Source organism: Sminthopsis crassicaudata, chromosome 4, assembly GCF_048593235.1.
Source record: "Sminthopsis crassicaudata isolate SCR6 chromosome 4, ASM4859323v1, whole genome shotgun sequence".
NCBI classification, from domain to species: Eukaryota; Metazoa; Chordata; class Mammalia; order Dasyuromorphia; family Dasyuridae; genus Sminthopsis; species Sminthopsis crassicaudata.
Window position 1 is genome coordinate 75,380,688 of NC_133620.1, and position 12,947 is coordinate 75,393,634.

Below are 12,947 nucleotides of genomic sequence, written 5' to 3' on the forward strand. Positions count from 1 at the left end.
CCATTCCCCAGATGGCAGGTAGACCAATCAATACATGTTAAATATGTTAAATACAATATATGTATACATATCCAAACAGTTATTTTGCTGCACAAGAAAAATCAGACTTAGAAATAAGGTAAAATTTACCTAAGAAGGAAATCAAAAATGCAAGCAGACAAAAACAGAGGGACTGGAAATGCTATGTTGTTGTTCACATTCATTTCCCAGAGTTCTTTCGCTGGGTGTAGCTGGTTCTCTTCATTATTGAACAAATGGAACTGATTTGGTTCATCTCATTGCAATCAAATATTTTAAAATATTTTAATTTCACCAGTATGGATACTTCCCCACCCAATACAATGCAGACTATGTTGCCTCCAAATCTCACCATATATTTTTTCCTGAGTTATTATGAACAGAAATACATCAATTCCACTGGCATAACCTTCAAAAACGCAATATGTACAGCATAATGGGACATTAATAATGCAAAAAAATTACATATTCTTTACATCCAGGTTGAGACAGTAAAATAATAATAATATTTTTGCTTAATAACTTTATGCTTTAAAGGCCATAGTTTCATTAATTCTTCAAAAAACTGAAATATAAGCAGATTACACATTATTACATTAATTCTAAAGAAAGCAAAGTTCAGAGAATTCATAGAATTTTAGATTTGAATTGCGCCTCTTTAATCGTAAAATCCAATATCATAAAGCAAGTAGTGACATGGAATTCTTGATTCCCACCAAGTCCAAAGCTCTTCTGACTGTCTTATACCATAAGCAGACAGATTATTGAACTTGTAGCAACAGTTAATAGAGATGTTGAGGTGGTGTAGCACTGGCTATGATTTTCAAACTCATTCTGTAGCACCTTCCCTAAATAAATGCAACACAGTTGGCAGAACAATCAGAGCTGTTGAAGGTACAGTTCCTTCAAGCTGTATATTTGGTCATTACCATGGTTTCTTATCCCTCTTCCTGACTACTATACCAAGGCAACCTACTCAATACTGAAATATCTGGAGGAACCAAATTGCAACCGGAAACAATTTGTTCAAGCTTAAATTCTATTGAGTCCTTGAGAAATAATGTTTCTTCTCTATGCCAGTTTGTTTTTTCAGTTATTCTTGTCAGTTTCATTCAATTCAAACTATGTTTCAGATCTCAGTTGTGCTTTGGAGAATGGAAAATCATGTGTAAAAATTAAAACCAGGTGGAATGTGAAATGTTTGCAATTTAAATGTGTTTTATGTTATTGTGGTTTTATAAAGACATGAGAGAAAATAATTATGTCCCTAAAAAGTCAACTATAAAAAAATAATTTGGGATATTTTTATATCTCTTAAAAATGTCTAAGGTATTTATGAGGAGCAAAAGGCTGCCATTAGTTCACTCAGGCTTTTTCTTATTTTTGAACATTTAGCGATATAAAATAAATCAATAATTGAAAGAAGTAAATCATAATGGAACTGATATTGCATGAGGACAGATGATATATTCAAATAGTAGGAATCTATAAGGTGAGAACACAATCTTAAATTTTCTTAGGCATAGGGAACAGGAAACTATATTTCTCTAATCAATGTTCAGTCTCTCTCAAATTTCTAACAATTCTGAATTTATATTCTATTTATTTAATATTCTAAAGTCTATTAACATTGACTTACAGCAGCAGGCTAATCTGTCCCTATGTATAGAAATGATCTTTGATTTTATGAATATTTGGATTATAATGTACTCCTTTATTGAAAATCCAGATGTTTCAAGAATCTTTTTTTCTTTCTCTGAAATCTAAAAAAAATTAATAATTTTACATTTAATCATAAGTTAATCATTTAAACATTATACTCTATACTACACACAATTGCCATACTGACTTTTATAAAAACACAGATCTATTTGATGTCTCCGGACACAAAAAGATCTTAATTAACTTCCTTTTACCTATAATATAAAATACAAAATCTTTAGCCTGAAATTTAAAATTATCTACAATCTGTTTCCCATCTCTTTCCAGTTTTATTTATATCATTTCTCTTGCCATATTTTTCATTATAATCAAATTGGCCTTGTATCTATTTCCTTTCTGTAACTTTCCATCTCCTACCTCCATCCCTTTGTACAAGTGTTCCTTCATTTCTGAAATACACTCCTTTTTCATACTTATAAAATTCCTGGCATCTTTAAAACCACAATCCAGTTAATACTTTCTATATAATATCTTTCCTAGTTCCTCCAGTAATTAACACTTTTTCCCTCTTGAAATAACATTTGTATTTTAATAGACTTTATTTAATGGCATACATGTTTTTATCTCATTTTATCTGATACATGCCTAAAATCTGAGAGATTGATGTTATTTTATCCTCATTTAAAGATGAAGAAAGCAAGATGAACAGAAGCTAAATAAATGGCTTGACCAGGTTGACATATCTAATAAGATTTAAACTTAGGTCTTACTGATTTGAGCCTAGCACTCTATCCACTAAGAAACACAAACATATAAGCCACTAACTTCAAGAGTTTGTATTCTGGACTGATGGGCATTCTTAAAGGGACTGTGAATGATGTGCAGCAAACACCTGGTCTAGGTGTCTTTGTGACTTAGCTTGTACTTAAAGCTTTTACAGTTGCTAATCCTTCATCTCTCAATGGACAGGCTTCTGGTAGTATTAATATTTATACTATCATCAATCAACAAAAAAAAAATCATTTCTATGCTAGACAGCGGATATAAAGAAAAATAAAAAACAGTCCTTTGGCTTCAAGGAATTCTCAGTTTCTGGAATAAATGAACTTGTTTATGATATTTAATAATGTAAATTACCACATAGGCAGTTTGCACCACTACTCGTTCTACTAACTGGTTTGGTTGCAGTGGTGATAGTTGTTTTTGTTAATTGAATTTGTTTTTGCCTTGGTAAACAAAAATGAGCACCCTAGGAAGTCTCCAAAGTCTTAAACCATACAAAAGTTCTAGTGAAATAAATTTTTTTTAAAAAAACATTGTAAAATCAGGCTAAACATATAAGACAATCCTTGGGATCATGGCTTAGGGCATCTAGTGCTAGCATATTTTTGTACTATAATTTTTCATGGTCCCATCTGGGTCAAATCTAACCAATGAAAAGCTCTGGTTATTTACTCTAATAGATTTCACTCTTTATTTTTCTGACAGTCCTATCAGGATAACCACCAAACTTCTGTACAAAGGCACATTCTCTACTACTACTTTTTCTACTACTAAAGTTTTACTCAAATGAAGTAGGGTAGAATAGAGATTGGAATGAGGAGGTCAATTAGAAAATGTTACAAAATCACAAAATCTTAGAGAGAACTTATTTCCTGCACTTTGCTACTGAGAATATAAATGCCCAGAAGAGGGTAAGGGCTTTCTTCAAGGTCACAGAGTTATTCATAACAGAATGTGAACTAGAAATCAAGTATTTTAATTTCTAAACCATTGAGTCCTGTCTCCACTGTTCAGAAGAGTTTTTTCTGAAAGATTCTACTATTAATATCAAATACAGGACTTCTAAATGATAGGTTTTTGAGAGACTAGTTCATGATAACTGCATGACTCATTAGTCACATTGAAAATTTTCTATTCCTAAGCACCTGTCTATCCATAGTTTCTATTTAGTGTATCCAGATGTTTTAAATCCTCATTTTACAGATAAGAAATTTTAGACATAGGACAAGGATTAAACCTTTAATTTTATTAGTATAGGGAACTTCAGGAAGAAAACTATCTCATTAATGCAGGCTACCATGTTCTTTGTTAATCACGGTCTTGGAGATTGTCCTAGATCACTGAAAAGTTAAAGTGACTTGCCCAGGGATCATATAGCCAGTACTTGTTATGGAACATGAACCCAATTCCTCTGTCTCCTATGTCATGGTCCTTTACAATCTCATTCCAGTGCTCATTCAACCAGGAACGGTAGATAAATAATTTCAAAAGTAAGTGTGCCCTTACCCAGTGGTCTCAAAAGCAAGAGGACACTGTCCAGTATAATAACTAAACACAACTTTTCCAACCCAACATACTAATAGATAGTACTTTTTTATCTAATTAGATATTGATGAGTGCCTGGAACAGAACATTCATTGTGGACCCAATCGAATGTGTTTCAACATGAGAGGAAGCTACCAGTGTATAGACACACCATGTCCACCCAACTATCAACGAGAGCCTGTTTCAGGGTAGGTCTAACTTTCTTATCCTAAATTTTCTTTCTCAAATCATTCCCAAATCCTTTCCCTTCCAACAAATAATATCTGATAGTCTTGTCCAACTTGTCTAGTACTCACTATTTCAAAGAGAAGCAATACTACAATCTATTCATTTTCTTGTTATTGAAAAATAGTGCAATCACATAAAAGCTGATTAAGCAAGAGCTATCACTCCTGGTTGCTATTGTTTCCCAATAGAAAACTAGCATGGTAGTTAACTTTATTAAATAATAAAGCTTACTTATCCATTGAAATATTTGTTTCACTCATTTTGCTGCAGGGCTTTAAGTTCTTTAGATTTAAAGAACTTAAAGGACCATTTCTATTGTTTTTCATTGAGAGAATGGGAATATGGAAAGATGAGTCAACATTTCTGCATAAAAATTCCTTAGTTTTTTTGGTAACTTTCCTGTTGTTTACATCATTATTCTCCTTTGGGTTTGGGATGAACGATTATTTTATGTTCATGGCAAAGAAAGACTTATTTGGAATCAATCTATATTCTAATATCAGCTAATAGGAAGTATTTAATAATAATTAAAGTCTAATGGACACTAGGAATTGATAATGGGTTTAATTAAATGGCATAGGAATATAAATGTCCAACAATCAGAAGCTGGTTGCAGCCTAACCTTCTACTTCCTCTTGATAGTGCCCAGAAACCCCAAAGTATCATGGCCAAATCTGTGCTTTCTAATATGTGATCAAGAATCATTTTCAAGGTTCTTGAGGGGAGAAGTTTTAACTTTATTAAATAAACAGAAGAGTACTAAATGGGAAAAATAGGTAAATGATTCATTGAAATGAAAATGATCGTGGAAGATAGCAGAGTAGGTTAAAAAATCTTTGGTTCTCCAAATGTCCTCTGCAAAAAAAAAACAAAACAAAACAAAACAAAAAACAAACAAACAAACAAAAAAAAAGAACATTGCTTCAGCTAGAATGTAGAACAATAGAAATAAATGCAAGTTGGGATAAGTCATTTACCCTTCTAAAACAACTTGAGAAGACTCCAAGAAAAACCTAACCTCCAGGACTTAGGGTTCAGCCTGAATGAAGTGCATACACCTTTAGGTTGCCTCTGCAGAATCAACAAACAACACCTTGGGGACAGCTAAGTTTGGGAGATAGTCTCTGCCTTAGAAACTTTCATCTAGTGGACAGTGTAGTGGATCTGACAGTTGAATAAAAGACTGAAGAAGCTTCCATTGTTGAGGGATTTCAAGAATAATTACGTAGATCACATGCATCCTGGGCTGGGCTACAACTGCAGTGGAGAAGAAGATAACACACCTGATGAGAACAGTGGCAGAGGGACAGGGACCCTGCTGGCTGTGGAGACTTGTAGAAGAGCAGACTTCCTGATTTAGTTCCAGAACAGAAAGGAGAGCTGTAGTTTGCAGTCACCAAAGAAAACTCAAAGAGCAAGATCATTTGCTGGGCAGTGACTAGAGGCCCTGTCCATGTAGGAATTGAAAGTTCAAGTTTGAACTTCAGGAGAGACGTCAGAAAATAATAGGATCTGAGGCTTGAATGTTGGTCTCCATACCTAAGGATTAAAACTTAATTATACTAATAGCTCCTAAAAAACAAAATAAAACAAGAATAATAAATAAAATTAGTAAGTAAAAGAGAAAGTACCTAACCATAGCCACTATAAGGATAGAAGAAGACCTGGGTTAATATTTGGGGAAGATAATGGAGCTTTAAAAGCCACTCCTTTTTCAAAAAGAAACACCAAATGATCCAAAGCACAAAAAGAATTCTTGAAAGAACTTATAAAGGATTTTTAAAATCAAATACGAGATATCAAGGAAAAGTTAGGAAAAAATAAGAACAATCCAAGAAAATTATGAATATCAACCAACTTGAAAGAGACTCAAAAATTTAAGAAAGAGTTCCTTGAAATCTAGAATTGGGCAATGAGAAACTTATTCTATTAAATACTGACCAACTATAAAGGAATCAATAAAGTCAAATTGTTTACTTCTTATATGTGAAATCATTATCAGTACTTTTTTAGCTGTCATCATTATTTAGGTAATTTGAAAAAAAAAAGGTCTGGGCTGAGCTAAGTATGTTGGAGTGGTTCTAAATATATATATATATATATATATATATATATATATATATATATATATATATATATATATATATATATATATATATATACATATATATGAGATAAAAAGGGAGTAATTATCTCATACAAATGAGGTATAAAAGGAAAAAAAACATACTGAAGAAGTGGCGAGGATAGTGCTAGAATCTTAATCTCATCAGAATGGGTGAAAGAGGAAATAACATATATAACTAGAAGAGTATAAAAATCTCCTAAATATAGAAAGAAATAAGAAGGCAAAGAGATAGGGCAGGGGGAAAGAAAATAAGAGAAGACTTTTTAGAGGGATGTACAAGTTAAGAAATAAGAGGGGAAGGTACCAGGTAGAAGTAAAGTAGAGGAGTAAAGAGGGACAGGATACGTAGGGTGAGAAGGATAGTGAAGAACAATAGGAAGGAGGAAAATGCACAAAAAAATAATTATAGCTTAGAACATAAATGGGATGAAGTTACCCATAGAATAGAAATGGATAACAGATTAAAATTCTGAACTCAACACTATGTTGCTTTCAGGAAACACAATAAAAATGAGATACACATAAAAATAAAATAAAGGGCAGGAATAGAATTTTTATGTTAAAAAAAAAAACAATGATGGAAATCATGTACTCAAAGTTAAAGCTAAAGTAGATTTAATTGAAAGAGAAGAAATAGAAAAATTATACTATTTATCAACATTGTTTTAGACCACTTAAAATAACTAGACAACATAAAAAACCTGAGAATATACCTGCCAAAACAAAAATAGAAACTATAGGAACATAAATATAAGAAACTTTTTATACAAATAAAGTCAGAGCTAAAAAATTGAAGTAATATTTATTGTTCAAGGATAAGTAAAGCCGATATTACCTAACTTATCTATTAATTTAATGTCATCCCAAATAAATCATTAAAAATTATCTTTACTGAGTTAGAAAAAATAATACTTAAATTTCATTTGGAAGAACAGAAGGTCAGGGGGAAAAAGATATAAAGGAAATGGATTCAGTAGTATCAGACCTTAAATTATAACATAAAGTGAGAGAATTGTTGAAGTGTAAAATGGATAATTCTGATTACTATAAATTAATAAAAGTGTAAAATGGATAATTCTGATGACTATAAATTAATAAAAATTAATAAAATCTATGTAGCCAAGAATATAAGGAATGCAGAAAATTTGGGGGGAATTTTTTTGAGGTAATTAGGGTTAAATGACTTGCCCAAAATCACACAGCTAGGAAGTGTTAAGTATCTGATACCAGATTTGAACTCAGGTCCTCCTGACTTCAGGGCTGGTGCTCTATCCACTGTGCCATCTAGCTGCCCCCTGGAGGAAAATTTTAATAGACAATCTCTCAGATAGGATGTGATTAGGTTGGAATACTACTGTGATATAAGAAATGATGAGCTGGTTAATTTAGAAAAACATGAAAAAACTTGGACTTAAAAAGATGCTGTCCACTTTCAGAGAATAAGATGGCAAGTGGAAATAAACATAATAGGGTTTGAGTGTGTGTGTGTGTTTGAATGTATATAAGTGTATACATGTGTATATGTTTCTAGATACCATTGTGTGTATATATGTATATATTTATATACACATATATATACACACACAACTATGTTTAAATGTAACCTTCTTTAGGGTGAGATAGATAAAGAGAGGGGGGAAAAAAGTTAAAAGTTCACAACAGAGAAATAAGCCAACAAGGAAACAATGAAAAATTGGTCATCTTTGAAAACAATGTGTAATATTCATCTTATAGACTTTCTTAAAATGGAAATTTATTTTTATATTGAATTTTCTCTCATTCTGCTGAATACATGGAAATTTTTCCCTTTCTCACTTTATATTTAAGTTTAAAATAAAATTTTAAATGTACCCCCCAAAAAGAAATGAAAACAATCCTGTATATATTTTTTCATTCTCTTTAGCAATATGTGGTACAAGGATTTTTAACTTGGGGGTCTATGAACTTTGGGAAATAAATAACTTTATTTCTATATAATTGGTTTGCTTTGAATCTCATAACTTTCATTGACTTTACATACTATTCTCTGTAGTGTCTATAGGCTTTACCAGATTTCCAAAGAGTTCTATGACAACAAAATGATTAGCAAAGCTTTAGTGTCAATGCCGTTTTACTCAAGCAGTTTTGAATATTAATATGTCTTACAGTTAAAGGCACTGTGATCTCAAAGTTCTTATGTCCATAAATGGTCTATCCCCTCCCCCCCAGAAAAGTGTTTCTTGCATGCATGAATATACTGTATCTTAATTAAATACACAAGATATCCTTAGCCAAAGAAATAGAGCCTTTCTTGGACACAACATTAGGGCAGTAATCATCTAGTTTAGGCAATTATTCCTACCCTGTCACCTGTAGGAAGAGCAAATAGCTAAAGATAGCATTGAGAAACACACATCATGTAACACCAGCCCAATATTTAGAAGAAAGTGTTGTAGTATTTGCACTCCTTGTTTGTGCACATTGAATATGGCTTCAAATTCCAATGGAAACGAGGGCTAGTCCACTTTAAATAAATTTTTACACTCAGCATTTGTCTAGAGCCAAGAATTTAGAACTTTGATTAGACCTCATTATTCTGTAATCACATAGCATATTTTATAAAGCCTCCAAATTGTCATGCATGAGAATTACCTGCATAATACTTTCTCCTAATTCAGAGACAAATAACTGCCTTATTATATGTGTTTATCATCTCCAGGTTCTGTCTTAAAAACTGTCCACCCAATGATTTGGAATGTGCCTTAAGCCCATATGCATTGGAATACAAACTTGTCTCCCTCCCATTTGGAATAGCCGCCAATCAAGACTTAATCCGGTTGGTTGCATACACACAGGATGGAGTGATGCATCCCAGGACGACATTCCTCATGGTGGATGAGGCCCAGACAGTCCCTTTTGCTCTCAGGGATGAAAACTTGAAAGGTGTTGTATATACCACTCGACCTCTGCGAGAAGCAGAGACTTACCGGATGAGGGTTAGAGCCTTATCCTACAGTGCCAATGGGACCATTGAATATCAGACAACATTCATTGTTTATATAGCTGTATCTGCCTATCCATATTAACGCATGTAGCTTAACAGTGTTCATAGTGGAAATATCTTGCTCTTCCACATTGACCTTCCCCTCTCTTTCTAAACAGTTGTAAACTTTGCAACTTGAAAATGGTGCTATGCTCCTTCTCATGCCTGCCTCGGCACTGCTGAGTTGTTTCCAGTATTCCGTTGATTGGGGAGAGGTGTGCATGTATGTTTGCGTGTGTGTTTGCATGTGTGCATGTGTACATGTGTCTGTGTATGTTTAAGGAGGTTTGGAAGAAACTATATTATTTGCTTTATTTATTACACTGGAGCAGTAACTTTCTGAAGATTGTTCTGAACACCCAACAGTGCGCATCAGGGGATATTTGACATAGTAGTTTAGTATTCTGAACTGTTATTACAACCATGTTTCTCCTTTGCAAATGTTAATTAAAGGCCTTTTTTTGTTATTTGGCCATATTTAGAATGATGAAGCTGGTTACCAAATAATCTATTCAATATTTATAACTTAAGATCATGCTTTTCTTCCTATTTATACTCTATAATAGGACTTATACATATACTTTCATTTCCAAAAATTAAAAAAAAAGACATACCACTTACTTCAAAAAAGAACATAACTCCTAGAAGGATTACTCTGTCCCAAATGATGTTCATCTGTTTTACTTAACCTTCTAAATATGGATCTTTCAGTGATTATGTGAACTCAGCTGAACCATTTGTGGATTGTAACCAAAACCATGAGTTCTTCCTCAGAGAATATTTTATGGCATGGATCTGAAATGTTAATATTTTGACATAATCTTTCCATTCATTTAATGCCACAACTTTTACATTCCAGTATTCTTTATACACCTGGGCAGTTAAAAAGATTTTTTAAAGAAACTAATGGAACTGTTTTCCTCCAAACTCCAGCAAGTTTGATTTAGCATAACATTCAACGTCAAAACACTGTACAAGGCGGTGACAGACTCTGGAAGTAATTTGCCAAGATGTATTCTATTTTTAACAAATGTATATATGTTACTTTTATGTGTATTTTCTATGCAATATCTCAGTGGATTGTTTTATTAAAATACTGTACCAAAAAGTGTTATGCCAAAACAATCAAAATAAAGATTCACATCCCTTTTATTAAGATTTTTGTGAGAACCTAAATTTTTAATTAATGTAATCAGAATTATATGTTTCCTTCTTTTTCTTCAAATGAATTGAATAACCTGTCTAAAAAGAGATGTAAAGTGGTTTACAAGATGTTAAGAGATAGCATACAAGTATCACAATGCAAATTCATACAGACTCGTAACACATAGAGACCTTGAGATAGAAGCTGATCCAGGACCTTGTATTCAGACATATAATGGTATGAAATGGTTAGCTTTTTCAAGTATGAGCTTTAATATTTTTAAAAAAGTATCTTTCTCCCCCATGATAGTTGTACCATTACTAAAGAAGGAAATGGGAGTGTTAAGGATTTATTAAATGTTTACTATGTATCAGATACTGTGCTAAACATTGTACCAAGTCCTCTATTTGTTTCTTTACTTGTAGATAAGCACAGCCAACATAATAAAAATTACAATTATTTTTCTTGGTTTCTCAATTGGTCAGGAAGTAGAAGGGTAGGAAGGAGGAAAGAATTTGGACCTGAAAATAAATAACATTGAATTAAAAAAGTTTTTTTTTAGTTTATGATAGAAAAAATTAAATATGCATTCATATATTTCTATGTATACATGTATGGATGGATATATAAAATAAATACAAAGTAGTGTGAGATAAAGGTTCATATCCCTTGAAGAGATATGAAAAGTTTCATATAGAATGTAGTGTTTGAGTTGCATCTTACATGAAGAGGAGACATAGGTAAGAAAGGTCATGTAAGATGGCCAGTGCAAACTCGCTGAGATGGAAGAAGACAGAGCAAATCAGTTTAGCTTGATGAAAGAGTATCACTGGAAAAAATAAATCACATGAGACTAGAAATATAAGTGGGGGCAAGATTGTGAAGACCTTTAGAAGCTAGAAAGAATTTATATTTTATCATAGAGGCAATAGGGAATCACTGGAGTTGATCAAGCAGATAAGTAATCTGTTCAGATCTACACTTAAAGAAAATTACTTTGATACTAGTGTACTAGAAAAGGAAAGGAATAAGAAACATAGACCAAAACAGGAAGCTTTTTCAATAATCTAAGTGAGAGGTCATAAATATCTATATTTGAGAAGGGTTTAGTTTCATGAGAAATTGTAGAGACAAAAACAGTAGTATTTGTGTACTGATTAGATATAGGTCATAAGAGCAGTCACAAATAACCAAGTTTACAACTTTGGAATACTAGAAACATGGTGATACTTTTGATAGAAATAGGGAAATTTGGAAGAGAAGTAATTTGGAGATAAAGACAATGAGGTATATTTTTTATGTTTTTTTTTAACATGTTGAATGTAAGATGTCTTCAGAATATACTATTTAAATATCTATTAGGCAGTTGGCAATGAAGAATTGAGGCTTGGGGAAAGACTAAGTAGGACTGGAGATAGAGATTTAGGAATCATCAGCATATGAATGAAAAATTAAACCCTTGAGAGATGATGTAGTCACCAAGAGATATAGTATAAAGAGAAAAGTAGGATTTTTAGGTCAAAATCTTAGATTATATCCATAACCAATAATTATTATTTTGATGATAGCAAAGGCAATTCACATATAGCATATCAACAGTTAAATTTACATTTATAGATGATCTAAAAGGAAACAGTAGGAAAGCCAAAGGAGAATAGTGTCATAAAAGCCCAAAATGAGAGTATAATTAGCAGTAGCAAATTTAGTAGGCAGTTTCCAGAAGGATGAGGACTGAAAAAAGGCCATCAGATTTGTACAGTAAGAAATCTTTATAACTTTGGAGAGAGTAGTTTCCATTGAGTAATGTAGTTGGATGTCATTAAATGGTAGAGAAGAGAGTAAGAGAAAAAAGTGCAAGAAGTAGAAAATATTTTTTCTAGAATTTTGGCTGCAAAATGTGGAAAGGTAAAATGATAGTTTGGAGGTGTTTTAGAATATAGCAAAGGCTTTTTTTTTTTAAAGAATGAAGGGACTTGGGCATAGTTGAAAGCAGTAACGAGGGAAGCAATAAATAGGAAGGGGTTGATAATTACCAAGAGAGGATGGTGGAGAAGACCAAAGGAGGTGAGATCAGAGACATAAGTAGATAGTTTGGATTATTTAATTGAATCCAGAAACATATATACAACATATTTTCATTACCTTTCCTTATATCTATTTTTTTATTACGTATTAAGTTTCAATGTACATGTTGACTGTGTGTGATTCTGACTAGTTCATTTTTGAAATTTTTTATCCTCTGAAAGATAAAAAAAGTTTCGATTATTATGACAGTCTTTTTATTTATGCTTATCATGGGCAAATTGAGATCCAGCTCTACTCCAAATGTTCAAATGGATTATTTATGCCTAACTTGAACTTTCTGGGCTCATATTGGTGGGTTCATCCAGTCAGGACACATCATACCATGACCCCAT

At 32.4% G+C, this 12,947-nt stretch overlaps 1 protein-coding gene across 2 annotated transcripts in view; it reads left to right on the forward strand.

The window, feature by feature from the left end:
• HMCN1 (hemicentin 1) overlaps nucleotides 1-10,544 on the forward strand; it is a 478,149-nt gene extending 467,605 nt beyond the window's left edge. For both annotated transcript variants that reach the window (XM_074308592.1, XM_074308593.1), the window contains 2 exons: nucleotides 4,070-4,196; nucleotides 9,063-10,544. In XM_074308592.1, coding sequence (XP_074164693.1) covers nucleotides 4,070-4,196; nucleotides 9,063-9,429 — 494 coding nt within the window. In that variant the 3' untranslated portion in view covers nucleotides 9,430-10,544. The remainder of the gene's footprint in view (nucleotides 1-4,069; nucleotides 4,197-9,062) is intronic.
• Nucleotides 10,545-12,947: the final 2,403 nt, after the last annotated feature.